The sequence below is a fragment of the Macrobrachium nipponense genome, chromosome 32, assembly GCF_015104395.2.
Source record: "Macrobrachium nipponense isolate FS-2020 chromosome 32, ASM1510439v2, whole genome shotgun sequence".
In the NCBI taxonomy this organism is placed as follows: domain Eukaryota; kingdom Metazoa; phylum Arthropoda; class Malacostraca; order Decapoda; family Palaemonidae; genus Macrobrachium; species Macrobrachium nipponense.
Genome location: NC_061094.1, coordinates 12,296,144 through 12,320,577, shown reverse-complemented (window position 1 = coordinate 12,320,577; position 24,434 = coordinate 12,296,144). Strand labels below are relative to the sequence as shown.

The 24,434-nt window shown below is 46.8% G+C and overlaps 1 protein-coding gene across 1 annotated transcript in view; it reads right to left on the bottom strand.

The window, feature by feature from the left end:
• LOC135207607 (tectonic-3-like) overlaps nt 1-13,618 on the bottom strand; it is a 118,965-nt gene extending 105,347 nt beyond the window's left edge. Inside the window, 2 exon segments of the mRNA XM_064239476.1 lie at nt 13,200-13,288; nt 13,535-13,618. Of these exon segments, the coding sequence (XP_064095546.1) occupies nt 13,200-13,288; nt 13,535-13,618 (173 nt within the window).
• Nucleotides 13,619-24,434: the final 10,816 nt, after the last annotated feature.

The following is a 24,434-nucleotide window of genomic DNA, read 5'->3' as shown; positions in this document are numbered from 1 at the left end:
TTCTCTCATCCTTTCGGAGGTGACCAGGGTTCCTCCCAGCGCGGGGGGGTATAGGGCGACCACTATGAGGTACCGGGTCTCCATGCGGGTAGTTGGTGAGGCGGGGAGGAGTAGGCCATCCCTCCCTCCTCTCGCTCCCGCCGTGTTTCGCCGAGACCTTCCTCCCCCCACCCCCTCCCCAGTTGCTCAGCCACCTCCCGTTACGATACGAAAGGAGCCTTCCGTCGCAGCCGGGGCACCTTTGGTTATAGGTTACTGGCTCCGCTAGCGGGCGGGGTGGGTGGGACTACGACTGTGGTCGGTTGCTTGCCTACTATATCCTATAATATCTCCCCCGCTACCGGAAGGGAGCTTACCCCTTACCTACGCCACTCTAGTAGACGGGCGTAGAGAGGTTTTATTATTGTTTTATTTTATTGGTTATTTTAGGATATACCCTAATTATACAATATTTTACAATGAATTGTGTGTTATTATTATTATTTTATCAACCATCCCCGCCATTTTCCGTCGTGGTTTCCATTACCACCACTCCTAGTTGGTTGCTTTTTGTGCCTCCGCCATCGGCGGAGCCATAGCCTATATACCAACCTGGTTACCACACGTATTTTGGCGGGGCTCTGGTTTTATCTAACTTTATCGCTCCGGCACCAGCGGAGCATGTTAGGCTGTAAGTGTTTACTTGGTACTCATGTACTTTTTCACTTACAGGCTACCAACTGCCAGGTCCCAGCCTGTAACGCGGACGCTGTTCGACCCCTGTGGACATGATGAATGCAGGTCTCACGCACCCTGTGCCACGTCGTTCAACGAGACGATCGTCTGGACCACCCTGAAGCCTGCGCCATCTGCTACGACCTGGTCGGTCAGCTGGGAGATGGGGTAAGTCCATTATAGGCTTACTTATTATTTTACTAACAACTTCTAGTCGTAAGTTTGTTAACCCCCGTTCCACAACTGGCAGCTAATCTCACCTTTACCTTTCCCCCCTCTGTTCACGGCTACCGGGGTGGGGTGTGAGGGAAGTCGCCCTCGCCACCCTGAAAGCTGTGGGTGGGCGGCTTCGGGAAGAACGCCCGCCAAGGGCCAGCCCTACATTTTGGGACAGGAAGCTGCCGTCCAGATCTTCCCGCGGGCAAGTCGACGGGTTACGTTGACCCCTTGTCCGCTGCCCCGCTGATAGCCTCCATCCAGCAAGACCTCCAGCAATCATTTGGGGTCGTAGCCTCCCAGGAGTCGGTCCCGGACGTCGCTGCCCTGGACCTTAACCTTGAACCTATGGCGGTAGGGGGGGAGGATTTGTTGGTTGAGGTAGGTATGTCGGGCGCCCCAAGGTCTTTCCTTGGACGCTCCTGGATTTCTCCTGTCCCCTCTTCTTCCGCTTCATTCCAAGGCTTTGCGGGATCTGAGATCCCTATTCGCTCTCCCGCTCTCTCTGTACCTCCTAAGGAGAAGGGAAAGAGAGAACCGAAGACTCTATCTAAGTCGACTTCTAGGAAGTCGTCTTCGTCTTCTTCGGCTAGGAAGTCGTCGACTTCCTATGCCGATGCGGTGAAGGCAAAGCCGAGCTCTTCTCAATCAAAGAGCTCCAGAAGCAAGGCTTCGAAGGAGAAGGCTCGCGCTCCCGCCGAGTCACTGCCTTCTCCCGCCTCCACTGCTTCCACTCCGGCTATGCCGGTAGGGGTAGCAAGCACCAGCACCTTTGATCCCTCTACTTTCTCAGCAGGGGTGATGGAACAGGTGGGCGTGCTAGTAGGCTCACAAATCTCCGCACTGGGAACGCGGTTCGAGCAGATGTTTGCGCAGTTATCAAACAGTCTGTCTCAATCTGGACAGTCAATCCAGGATCTCTCTAACAGAATGAGAGAAAATGAGGACCGAGTAGCTGGGCTAGCTCAGGCTCCTCCCCCAGTCTCCCCAGCATCTAGCACGGGGATTCTTCAACTCCCGCCATATGACTCCTTGCCAGCTTTCTCTATGGAGAACCCATGGAGAGTAGCTGCCTACGCTCCATTCAAAGACGGAATGATCTCTATCTCGGAGTGTGGAACTCGAAGGATTGAGGACTTCGAGTTCTACCCTCCGGGTCTGACGCAGCCTTTCATCGGGTATGCTAGGCTGACGCCAACGGCTCTGACGAGAGAAGACAAAATCTCTAAGGAGTCAGTCCTTTATAGTAGAGATCACGCCCAGCGGGAATGGGTTCACTGCCTTGAGGACTGGGAGTGTACTAACACTAAACTCCAGGCCTACAAGAGTCCCTTCACTATTTTCGCGACGGAAGAGGAGGTTTCTCTTCCGTTCGCCACGAAATTAGTGGAGAAGTCCCTTCAGGCAGTCCTCAAGGATGAGCCCATTCCACAGTTGAGGGAGGCGGAGTCTACTTCTCCGCTCTTCCCGGCCTTGGAGAAATTGTGGGAAAACTTGCCAGCTACGTTCACGCTGGGTAAACTCAAGCCGGACTGCGCCATGGACCAGTTCGGTGAGAAACTACCTAGGCTGCCGGATTCCCTAATCCAGGCAGAGTTCGATGCGCGAACAAGGTTTGGCAGGTCCCTCAATTCCCTCATCATCACAGAAATGGCTGCTCTTTCTTACGCTACGGAACCGCTGTTCAAGATTCTGGCGAAATCTCAGTTTCAGACGGTTCTAACGGACGCTTTTGACTTCTTCCAGGCTAGGAGGAACTGCCGGAAGCATGTCCTACAAGAGTGCACCATCAGGCATGAGCCTAATAGACTCTGGCTGCAAGCATGTGGGGAGCGGATCTCTTCCCAGAGTCCGCGGTGAACGAGGTACACCACGAAGCTGCTAGAACTCAACCAGAGCCTTAGAGCTAGGTGGGGTATTTCCTCAAAGAGGAAACAGGAATCCGTTCCCACTGCTGGCAAGAAACCAAAGAAGGCTGGTAAGAGGTTCCAGCCATATAAAAAACTCCAGCAACAGCAGCAATTTGTGCAGGCAGTCCCAGTTACCCAACAGGGACAACCTTCCACCTCTAAGCAGAACAACCTTTCCTCCTGGTGCCCCAGCAATCTCAACCATCCACTTCCTACGCTATCTCGCCGGCCTTCAACCCTGCTTATGAGGCTCAAGGCTACTCTCAACCGAGAGGTAGGGCGAGAGGTTACTTTTCGTCAGCGTGGCGCAGGAAGGGGTACGAGGAGTAGACAGTTCAGAGGAGGGCGTGGTGGCCAACCCGCCCATCAGCAATGAGGCTCCCCAGGTAGGAGGGAGGCTGTTCCTCTTCCGCCACAGGTGGGGGTTCAGCAATTGGGCACAGAGCATAGTGTCCAAAGGATTAGGCTGGAGTTGGATCAAAGATCCTCCTCCAATCAAATCATTTCATCAGGTACCGTCAAAGGAATTGATAGATTACGCGGAAGAACTCCTTCAGAAAGGAGCTATTGCGAGAGTCAAACATCTAAAATTTCAAGGTCGCTTATTCAGCGTGCCAAAGAAAGGCTCAACAAAAAAAGAAGGGTAATCTTAGACTTGTCAAAGCTAAAACTCTTTCATTCGCTGCGACAAGTTCAAGATGCTTACCCTCTCGCAAGTAAGGACCTTACTTCCGCGTGGAGCCGTCACATGCTCCATCGATCTTACAGACGCATACTATCATATCCCTATAGCCAGGCACTTCCGCCCATTCCTAGGATTCAGGCTAGGAAATCAGACATTCTCATTCAAAGTGATGCCCTTCGGTCTGAAGTAGCCCCCAAGGGTATTCACAAAGATAGCAGAAGTGGTTGTACAACAATTGAGAGCTCAGGGAATCATGGTAGCGGCATACCTCGACGATTGGTTTGATCTGGGCACCAACAGTCGAGGAATGTCTCAAAGCTACCAAAAAGGTAGTTCACTTTCTGGAACATCTGGGGTTCCAGATAAACAAAACGAAATCCAGACTTACTCCGGAATCTCGTTTTCAGTGGCTAGGAATCCAATGGGATTTGTCTTCCCACAATCTATCAATTCCAGTGGTCAAACGGAAGGAAATAGCAAAATCTGTCAGGCAATTCCTCAAATGCAGACAAACGTCAAGAAGAAACCAGGAGAGAATCCTAGGGTCTCTTCAGTTTGCTCGGTAACAGATATCCTTCGAAATGAAAGCAAGGCTGAAAGATATAAATCGAATTTGGCGGTCAAAAGCAAACTCCAAATATCGAGACAAGTTGTCAGTAATTCCACAGATCCTCCGCAACCAACTACGGCCTTGGTCAAAAGTAAAGAACTTAGCCAAGAAAGTACCCCTTCAATATCCCCTCCCAGTGCTAACCATTCACACGGATGCATCCCTGTCCGGGTGGGGGGGGGATACTCTCAGTTCAAACAGGTTCAGGGGACGTTGGTCAGTTCAATTTCGCCAGCTCCACATAAACGTGTTGGAAGCAATGGCAGTATTCTTACTCTGAAGAGACTGCTTCCCCCGAAGAAGTCTCATCTAAGGCTAGTTTTGGACAGTGCAGTGGTAGTTCATTGCATCAACAGAGGAGGGTCCAAATCCAAGCATGTGAACCATGTCATGATAGCCATCTTTGCATTAGCAAACAAACACAAATGGCATCTGTACTGCCACTCACCTGGCAGGAGTAAGAAATGTGATAGCAGACGCCCTGTCCCGGTCATTCCTCTGGAATCAGAGTGGTCTCTGGACGTCGGGTCATTCCAGTGGGTAAGCCGGAGAGTCCCAGGTCTCCAAGTGGATCTCTTCGCCTCACAAGCGAACCACAAGCTCCCTTGCTATGTGGCCCCCAACCTGGACCCTCTGGCTTATGCCACGGACGCCCTGTCGTTGGATTGGAATCAGTGGAGGAGAATTTATGTTTTTCCTCCAGTGAATCTTCTCTTGAAAGTCCTAGACAAACTAAGGTCTTTCAAAGGGATAGTAGCTCTGATTGCACCGGACTGGCCCAAGAGCAACTGGTATCCTCTTCTTTGGAATGGGTCTCCGACCTCAACGGATCCCCAATCCCAAACTATCACAATCAGTACAAATGAGGACTGTGTTTCGCTTCCTCAGGAACTCTCCAGACCCTAACTTTATGGACTTCATGAAGTTTGCGGCTAATAAGATGCTGACATTGATCCACAGAATATTCTCTTCCTAGAATCAGATAAGAGAGAGTCAACCATTAGACAATATGACTCAGCTGTTAAAAAATTAGCATCTTTCTTGAGAGAATCGAACACTACAAACCATGACAGTTAATTGGCTATATCCTTTTTCAGATCCTTATTTGAAAAAAGGTTTAGCAGCTAGCACGATTACTACTCATAAATCGGCTTTGAAGAAAATCTTTCAAGTAGTTTTCAGATAGATTTGACTGAATCTTATTTCACATCTATCCCTAAAGCATGTGCTAGACTTAGACCTTCCCAGAGGCCTACTACAGTTTCATGGTTCTTAAATGATGTCCTCAAACTAGCTTCAGATACTGACAACTCATCTTGTACATTCACAATGCTCCTGAGGAAGACATTATTCTTATTAAGCCTAGCCTCAGGAGCTAGAATTTCAGAACTGTCGGCTCTATCCAGGGATGCGGGTCATGTGGAATTCTCCCATCAGGAGAAGTTCTACTTGCTCCGGATCGTAGCTTTTAGCTAAAAATGAAGATCCTCTTGCAAGGTTGGGCGCCTTGGAAGGTTATCCCACTTCACAGGATCCTTCTCTCTGCCCAGTATCAACTCTTAGAGCCTTTCTATCTCGTACTTCTTCTAGATCCTCAGGTGCTCTCTTCATGAGAGAAAAAGGTGGTACTTTATCAGTTAAAGGTATTAGACAGCAAATCCTTTACTTCATTAAACAAGCCAACCCTGAGTCATTTCCAAAAGCACATGATATCAGGGGAGTAGCCACCTCAATTAATTATTTCCAACATATGAACTTTGAGGATCTTAGAAAGTTATACTGGATGGAAATCCCCGACAGTCTTTTAAACGGCATTATTTAAAGTCCTTGGAATCTTTAAAGTTTTCAGCAGTAGCAGCGGGAAACATAGTTTCCCCTGATACTGTTTAGTAGTTGTAGTATAGATCCAGGTCTCCTTTCTACCTATATCAGCCAACATGCCTCACCCTATCGTCAGGCTACTCAAACATCATAGCCTTAGCCGTTGTATATAGTGGATTGTCCCTTATTTTTTTGCTAGGGACATCCACACTGTACTGATAATGTACTTCAGTGTACCTACCCTTATTTTTATGCTAGGGTAGGACACAATATGTTTGTATATATTCACCATTTTGTATTATGATGAACTTCAGTCACAATGTGTTTGTATATATTTCTGGAATATTTGTATTGATGATGGATTTCAGTGTACTACCCTTATTTTTATGCTAGGGTAGGACACATGAGTTTGTATATTTTGTAATTTTGTTAAGTAAATCTCCTTTTTCCTTATTTTACATGCATCTCTGTAATTTGCTGTAATTACCATTTAAGTACTTTAAGATTACTAACATTCTATTATTTTACTGTTTAATATAAGTTAGTTTAAGTGCTTAATTTGTATGCTGTAATTGATTTACTTATATTATATCCATCATTTTAAACTGTTTTTCATTGTTCCCTTTTTTCCCATCTTGTCTGTTTCTCTGGTACTCTTTCATAGGCCGACACGAGCTGAGCCCAGAAAAGGGATTTTGACGAAGGAAAAATCTATTTCTGGTGATTGGCTCGTGTCGCCCTATGAAACCCCCCCTTTTTGGTTTGTTTCCCCCCCTTGCAGGACAAGATGTATTTAACTGTTTTAATTAAGGATGTCCGCTAGGGGCGCTGCTGTCCGTGGCGTCCTCTAGTAGTAGTAGTAGAGGCTGCATCGCCCGTTGGTATCAGCTCTCTCTTGGGGGGATTCTGATAGGAAGTTCTAATTGGTGTTTGGCTCGTGGTAGTGTTCCACACTCGCCCCTATATCATACCGACACTTCTTTTTAAGAGTGAGCGAGTCAGTTTTACTGACATTTTCTTAATTTTGTTTTTCTCTGGTAATTTTAGGCTAATTTTACCTAGAAAGAATGATATTAAGGATACTTTCATAGGGCGACACGAGCCAATCACCCAGAAATAGATTTTTCCTTCGTCAAAATCCCTTTATTGTAGTTTAACAATATCATTTTTGTACATGAACTTCCCTGACAGATATATACTTAGCTGATTGGCACCCTTGGTGGAGGGTAAGAGACAGCTAAATAATACAGGTAAGACGGGAAACAACTAATGTTGTAGGATATAAAAACCTTGGTTCTCACCTTTTCAGGATGAAGACTTCATAGATACTGTCTCTGAGTCTGCATTGCCTGGAGAGCTACAGCTAGGACGTGACCTGATGCTGAAAGACTCTCGGATCTACCACTGGGATATGTGATTCCCTATTGTGGTAGAATCCAAGTCGGATCCTGTTAGAGGGACCTTGTCCGCTTACTAACAGATCCTTACCACTACCTCTGCAAGGAGCCAAAACCCACCAGACCACCTAACCAAAATACAAAGGGTTAATATTATGACAAAAATGAGGTGCCTCCTGCAACCTCTTCAGACAACAAAAAAACACCAATATAAAATATAGGGTAACATATAAAAAATTTTACACAGGATAAGTTTCAGCTCCCTACCCCAGCACCGAATCCGCCGATACGAAAGGACCCAAGGCGAAGCATTTATCATATGTGATTTTTACATCACGTACGTAGTGGTTTGCGAAAAACCGATTGGCATCTCCAAAAGTCGCCTCCATCAAGTTCCGCACAGACATATTTTTTCTGAATGCAAGCGAAGTTGCAAGGCTCTCACCTCGTGAGCTTTCACTTTCAGTAGTCTCAACTGTTCTTCTTACAGGCAAACATGTGCCTCTGTAATAAGGCTTCTCAGAAAAAGGAAAGAGCATTCTTCGACATGGGCCGAGTGGGGGTCCTTTACGGAGCACCAAAGCACATCTAGATTAGCCTTAAGTTGTTCCTTCCTCTTAAGGAAATACTTCATAATTCTCATAGGGCAAAGAGTTCTTTCAGGCTCTTCCCTACTAGAAAAGATAAACTACGAACTTCAAAGCTCCTGGGCCAAGGGCGTGATGGGTTTTCATTCTTTGCAAGGAAACTTGGAAGAAACGAACACACCATAGAATCTTCCTTAAACCCTACATTCCCCTCAATAGCTTGGAGCTCACTCACTCTCTTAGCTGTAGCTAGGGCCAAAAGGAAGATAGCCTTCTTCGTCAGATCCTTGAAAGAGGCTAAGCCAGGAGGTTCGAATCTAGACGATCCAAGGAATTGTAGAACTACGTCTAGATTCCAGTTCGGTACCACATGAGGACGCTTAATGATTTCAAATGATCTAATAAGATCATGCAGGTCTTATCATCTGATATATTTAAGCCTCTATGACGAAATATACCGCCGCCAACATACTGCGGTATCCCTTAATAGTTGACACAACAAGATGACATTCTTCTTTGAGGAAAAGAAAGAAATCCGCAATTTGTGTCACGAGGTACTGGAAGAGGAAATGTTCTTCCTCTTGCACCAACGTCTGAAGACATCCCACTTTGACTGGTATACAACGCAAGGTGGAAGATCTCCTCTCTTGCGATTGCTTTAGCAGCTGTTGCTGAAAAAGCCTTTCGCTCTGACCAAACTTTGGACAGTCTGAAGCCAGTCAGACTGAGAGCGAGGAGATTTTTGTGGTACCTGTCGAAGTTGGGGTTGTCTGAGTAGATCGCTCCTTAGCGGGAGCGATCTTGGAAGGTCCACCAACCATTCCAGTACCTCTGTGAACCATTCTTGGGCCGGCCAAAAGGGAGCGATTAAGGTCATTCTTGTTGAATCGGACTCTACGAACTTCTTGATGGTTAGCCCCAGGATCTTGAAGGGGGGAAACGCGTAGACGTCGAGTCCGCTCCAGTCTAGAAAAGAGCATCTACTGCTAATGCCTCTGGATCCGATATCAGAGAGCAGTAAGGATCCAGCCTCTTGTTCTTGACGTGGCAAAGAGGTCTATGTGTGGCCTGCCCCATAACTTCCACAGGCTCTGGCATACATCCAGATGAAGGGTCCACTCTGTGGGAAGGACTGATCTTTCTGCTGAGGAGATCTGCTCTTCACAGTTCCTTTCTCCCTGCACGAACCTGGTGAGAAGCTTGATTCCCCTTTCTTCTGCCCACAGAAGAAGGTCTCTTGCTGTCTCGTACAGGGAGAAGGAATGCGTCCCCCCCGTTCCTGATATATGCCAGAGCTGTAGTGTTGTCCGCGTTGACTTGCACCTACCGATCTTCTGACTTTGGGCTCGAAAGCCTTCAGAGCCAACCACACAGCCATCAACTCCTTTCTGTTGATGTGCCAGGCTACCTGGTCCCCACCCAGGTACCTGACACTCGCTGGTTCCCAGAGTTGCCCCTACCCGTGTCCGACGCGTCGGAGAACAACACCAGGTTGGGGGTCTGGGATTGAAGAGACAGTCCCTTCGCAAAGAGGTTGGGATCTGTCCACCAACATAGAGTTTTCGTTGACGTCCTGGGATAACGACAGGGAGAACGTCAAATCCTGAGAACGACGACTCCAATTCCGATGAAGAAAGAATTGGACCGGTCTCAGGTGCAACATTCCTAGAGAAAACGAATTGCTCCAGCGAGGAGAGCGTCCCCAGCAGACTCATCCACTCCCTCACTGTGCATACTTCTTTCCCTAAGAAGGGTTGTTACTCTCTCGAATCCTCGGGCTATCCTTTCCTGAGAGGGAAAAGCCCGAAAACTCAGAGAGTTCATCTGTATCCCGAGATACACACACTCTTGCTCGGGAATTAGTGACGACTTCTTGAAATGACGAGAAGTCCCAACGCCTTCATCAATTCTAGAGTTACTTGTAAGTCCTTCAAACAACGATCTTATGAATTGGCCCTGATTAGCCAATCGTCGAGGTACATGGATATCCTCACCCCCCTTTCAATGAAGCCATTGAGCCACATTCCTCAAAATCCCCGTGAACACTTGAGGGGCCGTCGAGAGGCCGAAACACAGACCCCTGAACTGAAAAATTTCCCCCCACCCAACATGAATCTGAGAAACTTCCTCGAGGAAGGATGGATCGTTACGTGGAAGTAAGCATCTTGTAAATCCAAGGAAAACCATCCAGTCCCCTGGACGAAGTGCTGTCCAGCACTGATGAAGGCGTTTCCATCGTGAACTTATTCTTTTCTACGAAGAAGTTCAGGGCGCTTACGTCCAACACCGGTCTCCATCCCACCCCTGAGGACTTCGGAACTAGGAAAAGGCGGTTGTAGAAGCCCGATGAACGATGGTCTGTCACTAGTTCGATAGCCCCTTCTCCAGCATCTTGATCTACTGCTAGATGGAGAGCTTGATTCATGATGGGGTCCTCTGTTACTGGCCGTCAGTTCCCTTGGGATGGGTCGTCAAGGGAGGTTCTTTCGACGAAAGGGATGAGGTAACCTCTCCTCAAAATAGAAAGGGTCCAAGGATCCGAACCCTTTTTGGGCCAGACTTCTGCAAACTCTAAGAGTCTGGCGCCCACCGTTGTTTGAAGGACTTGCAAGTTATTTGGGGGCTTTAACAGACTTGGCGAAAGTCTTACCCCTTCTTGAAGGTCTACGACCTCTAAACGTAGAGGTTCTTGAGGAAGACGCCCTCGAAAGGGTTCTCGACACTTGACTTTTCTTCTTAGCCTTGGTAGGGAAGGAAGGGCGAGGTTTTCTTGCCGACTGTGCCAAAAGGTCCTGGGTGGCTTTGGCCGAAAGCGATCCCGAAATGTCCTGCACTAGATGTTTAGGGAACAACTGAGCAGACAGGGGAGCAAACAGCAAAGAAGACCTCTGGGCATGGGAGACAGACTTCGTTAAGAAGGAACAATAAACAGACCTCTTCTTCACGATCCCGGCCCCATACAGGGAGGCGATTTCACTCGCTCCGTCTCTTACCGACTTGTCCATACAAGACAAGACACACATGAGATCTTCTGGCGAAAATGACTCTGGCACTTCAATTTTCTTGGCTAGGACCCCCAACGACCAATCAAGGAAGTTAAATACTTCCAGCACTCTAAACATGCCTTTAGCATGTGATCCAGTTCATTCATTGCCCAAGTCGTCTTAGCAGAGTTAAGGGCAGCTCTCCTTGTCGAATCTACCAGCGCCGAAAAATCCGAATCAGCCGAAGACGGTAGACCCAATCCTAAGGACTCTCCTGTTTCGTACCAGAAACCAGCGCGTCCTGATAACTTCGAAGGAGGAAAAGCGAACATCGTTTTCCCCGCTTCTTCTTTGGAAGCCATCCAGGAACCAAAACTCCTCAGTGCCTTCTTCATTGAAAGAGTTGGCTTCATCCTCACACAAGAAGAACTCTTCGCTGTCTTCGCCGTTGAAAAAAGTGAGTGAGGAGAAGGACGAGCCGTAGGAGTAAGGGAATCCCCAAAAACTTGCAAAAGTAGCTCTGTAAGCTTCTTGTAAGAAGACACAGCAGCAGAAGTGTTCGGTTCCTCATCCGAACCTTCTAGGACGTCTTGTCGAGGCGAGCACGTAAGATCCTTAGGTGACGAAGGGATCCTAGTAGGAGTTGAGCGAGAGGTTGGAGAACGCCCTCTCTTAGAAGAGTTCACATCCACTGGAGAACGATGAGAAGATTCTGGGTTGTCTACGATGAGACTCCCTCTTCGAGGTAGACAGAACCTCAGCAGAAGGAGAGGTAGGGCTCCTACTCCGAGAATCCTTTGGAAACATCCACAGGGCGCTTACGAGGAGGCGAGCGCCTGCTAGACTCTTTGCGTCTATCCTGAGGCGAGCGGCTGCCAGGAGAAGAGCGCCTATCGGGAGCCGAGCGCTTGAACGGCTCTCCATACCTGTCCAGTTGAGTACGATCAACGGAAGTTCGACTGGCAGGCGAAATGCGCCTACTAGGAGAAGGCTGCTTGCGAGACTCTTGACTTCTAACAAGAGGGTAACATTCAGGAGAAGGGCGCTTCAAAGCTAACGAGCGCCTACCTGGCGAAGGGCGCTTCCGAGATTCCTGGTGCCTACCAAGAGACGAACGGTCAGGAGTAGTGCGCCTAGAAGCGGGAGAGCGCCTACACGGAGAAGGGCGCTTGAAAGACTCTTGTTGTCTGCCCCGAGGAGAATAATCAGGAGTATGACGCCTTAAAAGAGACTAGCACCTACTAGGAGATCGATGTGCAGTAGGCTCTTGGCGCCTACCTTGCGGGGAGCGGCTAACAGCAGGCCGTCTATCATGCACACGCTCCTATCAGACTCTTGACACCTGTAAGGAGAGAAGTCCCGATCCGACACTCAAGGAGAGCGGACATCTGGAAGAAGAACGCCTACTTGCATAAGGGCGGCCTTCTAGGATCTTGAGGCTGCTGAGGAGAAGTCCCACACGAGGGAGTTGAAGAAATAGCGTGATAAGCAGGTGCCGTGCGCTTACCGGAAGCGGGAATCCAATCTGGAGAAAAAACTTCTTTCTCCATAGAGCGTCCTACCGATGTTTGGCGCCTTGAAGTCGAAAGAGAGCCAGGATAGCGAGGGCGCTCACGTGAGCCCCTACGTTCATATGAAACCTCCCCATATGAAGGAGAACGCCTAAAAGAGGAGAACGATCCTCTGAAGAGCGGCGCCTAGATCTCTTGATCGGAAGAGAAACGTCCTTCTTCCTACGTGATCTAACTGCTAGAGAACTGCTAGCGCCGTGATCTGAGCTTGAAGTCCCGCGAGTACTCTCGTAGGAGAATCTTGTTGTTCTTCCTCGGACGCAGGCGCAGAGCGAGGAGCGCGAGAAGAAGAACGATCACAGGATTTCTTGGGTTTCTTCGCCTCCACCGACGATTCTTCCGGGAAAACCTCCGGACTAGAAGCCAAAGGACTGCAGGGAGCCTTCCAAGCCCTCTTCAACGGGCGCGACGCATCCGGGGAGTTCCAACCTCTCTTCAGAGAGGGAGAAGACGAAGAGGAGAAGCAATGGCGTAGGAGCTCTTCTTGTAGCGATCCGAGGCTGCCTGGGAGCGTACTTCAGGATCTGCCGAGGGGACGCCTGACCGGTGGGGGTTCTCCCTAGCCCTCTTGCGGCTTTCGACTTTCCTACTCCACTGGAAACTGGGTCTGGAAGAGGTCTAGGCCTAGAGGCACTAAGGAGACCGTCAGACGCACCCTCCTACACAACTGGGGACACTGCACTGATCACTAACACTCTCCTTACCTTCCAACTGACGAATCTTCTGATCCATAGAAAGAATCGTGGCTCTCAGAGCTCCGCCTGCTGCATTCTCGTCCTTTAGTACTTAGGTCCTAAGAAGACAGGGTGGTCATTCACGTACTTTATTATGGTATATCAATTACAAAAGTAAGGAGACCCATGCTTATGCTGGCTTCCCAGTTCGTGGATGGCGGGAGATTTCTACAACAACTCCCAGAAGGTTCAACATAGTAGAATGAGAGAGTAGTGTTTCTCAATACATTACACTCCTCCCCCCTTAGGTTAAAACAGACAAAAATTTAAATTTGTTCAATGAGTCTCCTAGGTTTCTTACTTACTCTGGTAGATTTTCTTACAATGGCACCAGTATCACAATTACTGTTCTCTGATCCTACTACTTCTACATTGGGATTACAAATCATACCCGAGTTCTGAATAGTGTTATTGTTTCTTCTAATCCTTGTACATTGCGGGGAGAAGAAACTACAGGAACATAAGGAATCATTGTATCTTCTAATAGTGACGGTTCATCAGTTACTCTAGTATTATACATTTTTCTCTCAAATAACTGTGAAAGGTGACGCTTCCAAGTCAAAATACCATTAACCTCTACAGAAACCAAATAATTTCTTTCACCAAGAAACTTTGATAATCTTAGCTTCCACCCATCTGGTCCTTTACCAAAATTCTTGGCATATACTGCATCGCCAACTCTGAATTTAGACTCATGAACATAACACTCATCTCTTTGTTTAGGCATTATAACATCTAATAGACCCTTAAATTTCCTTCCAAACAATAATTCAGCTGGGGAGCAGCCAGTAGAAGACTGTACTGTACGTCTATAGGTATACAAAAATTTTGCCATTCTTTATTTAAATTTTTAAAAATGAGTATTCATAATCAAATATTGTTGAGAATTTTCACTCACAGATACCTGTAAATATGCATTTCTGGGCTCAGCTCGTGTCGCTTGCGCGAAATATCCTTTAATCTATTATTTCTAGGGTAAATGTACTAACACATACCAGAGAATAAATAAAATAAAGAAAAAGGTCAGTATAACTGACTCGCTCACCCTCTAGGAGGGTGTCGGTATGAACACTAGGCGAGTGAGACCACTACCACGAGCCAAATGCCAATAGAAATCTCCCACTACAAAACCCTCCAAGAGGGGAGCCGTCCCACAGAGAGAGCAGCTCGTACTACTACTACTCCATCCCACGCTCGCGACTGCTGCGCCTCTGGTGGCCATCCTTTTCAGTTAGCTCACACGAGTCACACGTGTTATTTTTCTCTCTGTGATTTTTGTGCCCTTTCTTCGGATTTTCGATATGGAGCGTGCAGCTATTGCAGCAGCTAAGTTAAGTACTCAGTATTTACGGTTAGCGAGTTTTTTCCGTCCCCGAGACAGTATTTGCCGTTTTTTAGGTACAAATACGTTCTCGGGGGCTGGAAGCATGGCAGCATGGTCCTGCCGCATGTTGGGTTCGTTCTTGGTCTCCCATACCTAGAACATCCCTATTATTACGCTCTATTTTGATTATCCGCGTCGTTAGGTCTACTCAGGTTGTCATACATGTAGTATTTCACCTTATGTAGGCTTTTTCTATCCAGACCCTAGTCCAGGTTCTTAGTATCGGCCCCTGACTAGCTTTGAGTGGTAGACTCGCCTTCGGGCTAGTCGCACACTCCTGGATTTTTTCTCCTGCTTTTTTACCTTCTTTCTTTCATTTTATTATATATTTATATGTTTTGTCACTGTGAGGTTAGTTAGCGTCTGGCTTAGCCTAGGTCCCGGCTCGTAGAGCCTAGTCTACCGTTGATCAGTTCGGTCGCTTCCACATAGCTTCTCTCTGATCAGTTGGTTTAGCCCTATGGGCCTATATGCTACCGCTTTTCAGTTCAGGTTGCTTCCCGATAGCTTCTCTCTGATCAGTTGGTTGGCCTAGCTTGGTTACCGTATCTTAGTTTACCGCCTCGTGGTCACTACGTGATCACGAGTCAGCCAGACGCCTGCCAGTCCTCCTCTCCCGCTCTCCCATAGAGTCGGGTGGGGGTGGGTCGGTCTGTCCTTGCTCGCCCCGCATGCCCGAGCCTGGCTCCCCCTCTCCCCTCCACCGGAGGGACCTGGGAGTCCGACAGTCCCTGACTGGTTCCGACCTCTCCGCTTCTCGGCTCGGCCGGGTGGTACGTTGTGGGGGGCCCTGGCCTTCCCCCCCTCCGTTACTTCCTTGCCGCTCCGGGCTAGCTCGAGTCTGTATGTCATCTCGCCCTTCCTCCTTACTAGAGCTCCTCCCTATCGGAGCCCTGGTATCCAGCGGAAAGGGTATAGTCCACCGTAGTGGACCGGAGCATACAGTAGGTCTTTACTAACCCGTACCGTATTGCTGAGTTACTACACTCCGCTTCACTGGACCTAGTCCGGTTCATTGCATGACATTGCATGCAGGTTAAGTTATCTTTAAGTTTATCTTAAGTTTCTTAAACCATCCCTACCCCTCCCTTTCATTTTACCGGATCTCTCCGGGATATAGCCTATTCAGGCAATGCAGGAGGGGTTATGCCCAAATTTTTTCCGAGCTCCGGCATGTAACGGAGTTCTTTGTCCTTAGTCTGTAAGTGTTCCCCCTTTAAGATACTCATGTGTATTCCCACTTACAGGCCACCAACTGTGAGCATCCGGATGTTCCGCTACACTTCAGGACCCCTGTGGACACGAAGTTTGCCGGTCCCATGCTCCATGCGCGACTCCGCACGGGGACATCCAGGTCAGGTACCATGAGATGTACCATATGTTACGATCTGGTGAGCCAGCTTTTGGAAGGCGTAAGTATTCCATCTCCGCATGCTGCTCGCTTCTTTTAGTACTTAAGTTTACGTTATTTACTTTAACTTAAGGCATCTAGTTTAAGTTATATTCTAAGTTTTAGTTTTAAGTGATTCTTAAATCTAAAAATATACCCTCTCTTACAGGCTCCGGCAGTAAGAGATACGGCATTGGCTACCCTGCGGGCCTGGGTCGGAGGTTTTGGCAAGAACGCCGCCAAGGGTCAGCCCTACATACTGGAGAAGCGATTAGCTCTGTTAATCTTTCCCGGAGGCAAGGCGACTGGGTACGTCGACCCGGTAGAGGCGGACCCCTCTATTGCCTTTATCCAACAACAACTGGCGGCCTCCTTAACAGAACAAGACCAGGATATCTCCACCGGATGTCGCAAACCCTGGATATAAATGTTGAACTATGGTAGGTATAGACGACCTGTTGGCCGAGGTAAGTAATGCAGGTACCCAAGGGTCTCCCTTGGGAGTGACGTGCTTCTACCCTGCAACCTCTCCATCCTTCCAAGGCTTTACGGGTGATGAGTTTATATACTCCTCCAGAGGCTTCGGTTAGACCTAAGATCAAGTCCAAACATATGACCTTGACTAAGACGTCATCGTCTTCGAAGAAGACGTCCTCGTCTTCTTCCTCGCGCAAGTCTCCGGCTCGTAATCCCAGGCCCAGACAGGTCTAAAGGGTCTAGCTCCGGCTCAAAGTCCTCAAAGAGTAAACCTAAGGAGAAATCCCGCACCCCGGCAGTATCACCAGTTCCACTACCTTTGGTGCCTATTCAGAGTCTCCCCTCCACCTCCGCAGCAGCTCCGGCTTTGGACACCAATGCTGGCCTGTTGCAACAGGTGGGCGACCTAGTGGGCTCCCTTAAGACGAGTATGGAACATATGATATCCCGCCTGTCGGACAGGATCACTTCTCAGGACACTATTATAGCCGGTCTAAGAGAAGCCCCTCTTGCCTCTCCCTCAACCTCCAACACTAGCGGATCTCAGCTTCCCCCGCATGACTCGCTGCCCGCTTTCTCCATGAACAATCCTTGGAGAGTAGCATCATACGCCCCCTTCCAAGATGGTCTCATCTCCATACCGGAGTTTGGAACTCGAAGAATAGAGGACTTCGAGTTCTACCGGAAGGCTACAGCCTCCCTTCATAGGCTACGCTAGGCTCACGCCTTCGGCTATGGTTAGGGATGACAGGGTACCAAAGGAGACAGTCCTCTATTCTCGAGACCAGGCTCAGCGAGAATGGCTCAGATGTTTAGAGGACATGGACTGTTTCGAACACCAAGATCCAACCATTCAAAAGTCCTTTATTTTCCATTTTCACGATGGACGAGAGTACCCCGCTCCCTTTCCTAACCAAGATAGCTAGGTCGACCATCTCAGCAGCTCAGAAAGGGGAACCCATGCCTCAGTTAAAAGAAGCAGACCCCACATCTCCGTTGCTCCCTTCAATTGGAGAATTGTGGGAAGACTGCCTAATACTTTCACAGCTGGCAAACTCAAACCTGACTGTGCTATGGAGCAGTTTGGTGAAAAGCTGCCCAGGCTCCCTGATAGTCTTATTCAAGCGGAATTTGACTCGAAAACACGACTAGCCAGGTCAATCAACCTGATGGCTATGTCTGAGGTAGCAACCATGGCTTATGGTTCAGAACCAATTTTTAAGCTTATGACCAAAGCCTGACTCAAACGGTGCAGTCAGATATGTTCGAGTTTGCACGGCCAGAACGAATTGTAGGAAGCATGTCCTGCTAGAGGCAACCATTCGTCATGAACCGAATAGGTTACTCTCTTCTAACATCTGGGGCGCAGATCTCTTCCCAGAGGCTATGGTAAAGGAAGTCCAGGCAGAGGCTACGAGGTTGAACCAGAGCCTTAAGGACCGTTGGGGTCTTACGGCTAGGAGAAGGCAAGACCTGACACCATAAAAGGTAAGGGGCAAAGGAAACCCAGACGTTTCCAGCCTTACCAAAAGAAGCAACCGCGCTTCCCTCAACAAGTTCCTACAGTGCCGTTAGTGCAGACAGCCCAGCCCTCCACGTCTAAAGGTCAATCACAGCCTATTTATGTGATATCCCCTCAGCCTCAGCCCTCCACCTCATACGCCATCTCTCCAGCTTACAATCAAGCCTTCGAGAGTCAAGCTTCTCAGAAGTATGACCGCTCGAACAAGGGAGGCAGAGGTAAGCGGTCCTTTCGTGGGAGAGGATCGGGAGGCCCCTTCAATAGGGGAAAGCACTTCAGAGGAGGTCGAGGGGGGGGGTTACCAGAACCAATGAAGAACTTCAGGTAGGAGGGAGGCTGTTTCACTTTCGCCACCGGTGGAACTTCAGCCAGTGGGCTCAGAGCATAGTGTCAAAAGGGCTGGGTTGGAGCTGGTTGACGAACCCACCTCCAGCCAGACCTTTCCGTCAACTTCCTTCCAAGGAATTGACAGAGTACGCAGAGGACCTCCTTCAGAAAGGAGCTATAGTCAAAGTCAAAAGGTTAAAATTTCAAGGTCGCTTGTTCAGCGTTCCAAAGAAAGGCTCAAACAAAAGAAGGGTAATCTTAGACTTGTCCCGCTTAAACTTAGCCATCCGCTGCGACAAGTTCAAGATGCTCACGATCTCACAGGTGCGGACCTTACTTCCCCGTGGGGCCGTCACCACCTCTATCGATCTTACAGACGACCTACTATCATATCCCATATTGCAAGACACTTCCGTCCGTATCTGGGATTCAAGATAGGAGATCAGACGTTCTCCTTCAAGGTAGTCCCGTTCGGGCTCAACGTGGCACCCAGGGTGTTCCGAAGCTAGCGGAAGTAGTAGTGCAACACTCAGAGCTCAAGGGATTATGGTAGTAGCGTATCTCGACGATTGGTTGATCTGGGCCCCATCAGTCGAAGAATGCAACAAGGCCACACTGAAAGTGATCCAATTCCTAGAATATCTAGGATTCAAGATAAACAGATCCAAATCAAGACTCACTCCAGAGTCAAACTTTCAGTGGCTAGGCATTCAATGGAATCTATCCTCACACACTCTGTCGATTCCATCCACCAAAAGGAAAGAAATAGCGAAGTCAGTCAAGCAATTTCTAAGTCACAAACTAGCATCCAGGAGAGCTCAGGAAAGGATCCTCGGCTCTCTCCAGTTTGCTTCAGTGAACGAACATCTTAATGAAAGCCAAACTAAAAGATCTAAACCAGGATCTGGCGCTCACGAGCAAATGTCAGGTCCAGGGACAAGCTATCCTCAGTGCCTCTGATTCTAAAGAACCGGCTTCGGCCGTGGCAAAAAGTCAAGAATCTGTCAGTGTCAGTTCCTCTTCAGTTCCCTCCACCAGGGATCACCATCCACACAGCGCCGTCCTTAAGCGGCTGGGGAGGTACTCCCAAGTCAAAAAGGTTCAAGGAATTTGGTCACCCCAGTTCCGTCAGTTCCATATAAACGTACTGGAGGCAATGGCAGTTTTCTTGAACTCTGAAAAGATTACGCCCACCAAGGTACTCCCACATAAAGCTAGTCTTGGACAGCGCAGTGGTAGTACATTGCATAAACAGAGGAGGCTCCAAGTCGCGTCATCTAAAACCACGTCATGATAGCCATCTTCTCCCTGGCAGACAAATTCAGTTGGCATCTTTCCTCCACCCACATAGCTGGAGTGAGAAACGTCATAGCAGACGCCCTATCCCGATCAGTACCCTAGAGTCGGAATGGTCTCTAGACGAGAGTTCGTTCCAATGGATCCTTCAAAGAGTCCCAGGGCTACAGGTGGATCTCTTCGCATCACAAGCAAACCACAAACTACCGTGTTATGTAGCCCCCAACCTGGACCCTCTGGCTTAAGCCACGGACGCCCTGGCTCTGGACTGGAACAACTGGGAGAAGATTTACGTCTTCCCTCCAGTGAATCTCCTTATGAAGGTATTAGACAAACTCAGGACATTCAGGGGTCAAGTGGCTCTAGTAGCCCCAGACTGGCCGAAGAGCAATTGGTACCCCATGATTCTGGAACTGGGCCTTCGTTCCCCTTCGGATCCCCAGTCCCAAGCTCTCCCAGTCAGTACAAACGAAGACTGTGTTCGCTTCCTCAGGGATTCTCAAAACCCTAACTTTTTGATTTCATGAAGTTTGCGGCAAAAAGAGATGCGAATATTGACCCTCAGAATATTCTTTTCCTGGAATCCGATAAAAGGGATCAACTTTGAGGCAGTATGATGCTGCCGTCAAAAAGTTAGCAATCTTCCTGAGGGAGTCAGATATCAGATTCATGACAGTTAATTCTGCTATATCCTTTTTCAGATCTTTATTTGAAAAGGGTTTAGCAGCTAGCACTATTACGACAAACAAGTCAGCATTGAAAAAGAATTTCAATTGGATTTAACATAGACTTGACAGATACCTATTTCTCGTCTATTCCTAAAGCATGTGCTAGACTTAGGCCCTCTGTCAGGCCTACGTCAGTTTCATGGTTCTTAAACGATGTTCTAAAACTGGCTTCCGAAACCGATAATGACACATGCTCGTTTATGATGCTCCTAAGGAAAACTCTGTTTTTATTAAGCCTAGCTTCAGGAGCAAGAATTTCAGAACTGTCGGCTTATCCAGAGATCCGGATCATGTTTCAATTCCTTCCCACAGGGAAGTGCTACTTTCTCCGGAACGTAGTTTTTTAGCAAAGAATGAAGATCCTTGATGAGGTGGGAACCTTGGAAGGTATTACCCCTTCCGCAAGATGTTTCCCTTTGTCCAGTTTCAACCTTACGAGCCTTTCTATCCAGGACCTCCTCTTCCTCATCGGGGCCCCTCTTTAGGAGGGAAAAAGGTGGTACTTTATCCACTAAAGGCATCAGGCAACAAATCCTGTACTTTATCAAACAAGCCAATCCTGACTCCTTTCAAAAGCACATGATGTCAGGGCAGTAGCCACCTCAATTAATTACTTCCAGCATATGAATTTTGATGATTTAAAGAAGTATACCGGATGGAAATCGCCGACAGTGTTCAAACGTCACTACCTTAAGTCCTTGGAAGCTCTGAAATTCCCAGCAGTAGCAGCGGGTAACATAGTTTCCCCTGACTCTAGTTAGATTATAGTAGAAGATTCAGTCCTCCTTTCTACCTGCCTCACCCAACAGTTCGTCTATTCCTACCTTGTTCATTAGCTTAGCATTCACCTTGTGTCTTAGCTGCTTTATGATTATATAGTGTCCCTTTTGTCTGGTTAGGGACACACACAGCTGATTACCATACTGACTCATAGATGTTATCCCTTATTTTTATGCTAGGGATACATCATATTACAATGGTTACGGGTTTTGTATATTAAGTCATATACATTCCTGAGATATATATTTTGTGATTGATCAAATATTTATGTAACTTTATATTAATTGCTATTTCTATTTTGATACATGTTGTTACACAGATTTATTATGATAGGTAATCATTTTACCTATTTGTATATATGTAAATTACCTTATATTATTAACATAATTAGGTTTTAAGTTTTAAGGGTAATTTAAGCATCAATTCTGATTTTGTTTTACTGTGTATTTGTATCTTTTTAGCAATTATATTCATTCATTTATTTGTATCTTTTATTTGAGACCTATTTTGTTTTATTATATTCTGTTTACTTTCTTTACAATCTTGTGCTGTTTCTCTGGTATACGATTTCGCGCAAGCGACACGAGCTGAGCCCAGAAAAAGGATTTTGACGTAAGGAAAAATCTATTTCTGGGCGATTGGCTCGTGTCGCCAGCGAAATAAATCCCCCCCACCCCCCCTACCCGTCCTTCGCTCAAGATTGTCTGCTAACTTCAGGATGCCACCAGAGGCGCAGCAGTCGCGAGCGTGGATGGAGTAGTAGTAGTACGAGCTGCTCTCTCTGTGGGACGGCTCCCCTCTTGGAGGGTTTTGTAGTGGGAGATTTCTATTGGCATTTGGCTCGTGGTAGTGGTCTCACTCGCCTAGTGTTCATACCGACACCATCCATAGAGGGTGAGCGAGTCAGTTATACTGACCTTTTCTTTATTTATTTATTCTCTGGTATGTGTTAGTACATTTACCCTAGAAATAATAGATTAAAGGATATTTCGCTGGCGACACGAGCCAATCGCCCAGAAATAGATTTTTTCTTACGTCAAAATCCTTTTTTTCAAATCCAATTTCGAAATATATGACAAGAACCTACATTTGCCAAAATATCATCCAATCTCGGTAATGGGAAGGTATTCAACACTGGTTTGGGTATTGAGATACTTACAATCTACACAAATCCTTATTTCACCATTAGGCTTCATTACAGGAACAATAGGACTGGCCCAATCTCCAGCATGCTCGACTTGCTCACTATATTTTTTACTTTCTAGTTCTTTCAAACTATTCTCAATTTTACATTTATAATGATAAGGAACATATCTAGCTTTAAACAAAATACTTAGGCACAGCATTTTCTTTTAACATTAATTGACATTCATAATTTGTAATGGGTGATCCTTCCACCACCTGATACTCATTGAACATTTTTACACAATCAAGCTTAGGCCTAGATGCACTACTTGGGGTAATAAGAGGACCTTTAAATTTATCATCACACACATTATCAATTTGTACCCACTGGTATTTCAATTTCTTCATCAAAGACCTGCCTGCTAAATTTAAATCATTATCTACAACAAAAAACTTTTGTCCTGGACCATTTGGCCTTTAAAAGAAACATCACAATTTATTTCACCGTAACACTTGCATTTCAGCTTATCATAATTTGCTAAGCGTTTCCTTGTTGGTAATGGGGTTAAATTCAATTTATTAGCATCATGCCGTGAAATAGTGGATGCACCACTGCCAGTGTCTAATTCAAACTCTAGGGGAAACCCATTTAACCTTAAAATTTCTCTATATGGTTTCCTCATAATCATCGACAAAATCAATAGAATTCACATTAACATCAAAAAGTTTCAATAAATCATAAGAATCATGGAAAACTTTCATTAACAGGAATATGCTTACTAGTAGACTCCTCTACATCATGCACTGTATTAACATTCCTAGATTTATTTCTAGCCTTTTTATTGGGACACACTGTACTAACATGGCTTCCTTGCCACAGGAATAACATTTAGCATTCTTAAATCTACAATTATTAGCTAAATGGTTATCGCGCCCACAATGAATGCATTTACTTTGAACTTTACAATAATCACTTTTACCTCCTTCCCTTGTTTAGAGTCTGCACTAGAATTAGGCCTAGGCCTAATTACCTTATGCCTAACCTTGTTAACAGTACCTGCAGGCCTATTATCTATAAAAGAACTTGAAGTAGGATACATTCAGTAACATAAGCAGTTTCTAAATTGGTAACCTTGGCAAGTAATTCACGAGAGGAGATTGATTTAAACTCAAAAGGATCAGCTAATAAAACCTTAAAATATACTTCATTATCAATACCAACCAATAATTGTTCCTTCAACCTTCGGTCAAAATCACTATTAAATTCACACTGTTGAGCTAACAATTTTAGTTCTGCATAATATTCCTTCACGGACTCACTACTTTTCTTCTTCCTCTGTAGGAAATCACACAATGCTCTATGATAACTTGGTTTTGTTATAAAATGCGACTTTAGTTGATTTACTAGTCATCAAATGGAACTGCAGACGGCAATTTCGGTGCTGTTAACTTACAGATCGTGGAAAATGTCTCTACTCCAACTGAAGAAAGCAACAAAGCCCTTTTTGCTGTCGCCTCTGTTACTTCATTTACTTCACAATTCATGGAAAATAGATCCAGCCAACAAGATAATTCCAACTTATCTGGGTTAAACTCGGGAATTGTCGGTCTCCTTGCTGCTGCCATCTTTCCTGACAGGGTATGGAACTTCGGTAGTCCCCAACAAATACAGCTGAATTCAGGCTACTCGAATACTGGAGTCTGGACGTTGGCCAGGCCTAAACTGGTATGCTAGGCTAGTATACGGCCGGCTGTCGTTGGTACACTACTCTCCTTCAATGTGACATACCTCTTCGTACACTGGGTTCTTCCTCGTCGCCACTGTTGCATTCTCGTCCTTAGTACTTAGGTCCTAAGAAGACAGGGTGGTCATTCACGTACTTTATTATGGTATATCAATTACAAGTAAGGAGACCCATGCTTATGCTGGCTTCCAGTTCGTGGATGGCGGGAGATTTCTACAACAACTCCAGAAGGTTCAACATAGTAGAATGAGAGAGTAGTGTTTCTCAATACATTACACTACTCCATGGAACTGGTTCTGGAAGAGGTCTAGGCCTAGAGGCACTAAGGAGCCGGTCAGACGCACCCTCCACAACACTGGGGACACTGCACTGATCACTAACACTCTCCTTACCTTCCAACTGACGAATCTTCTGATCCATAGAAAGAATCG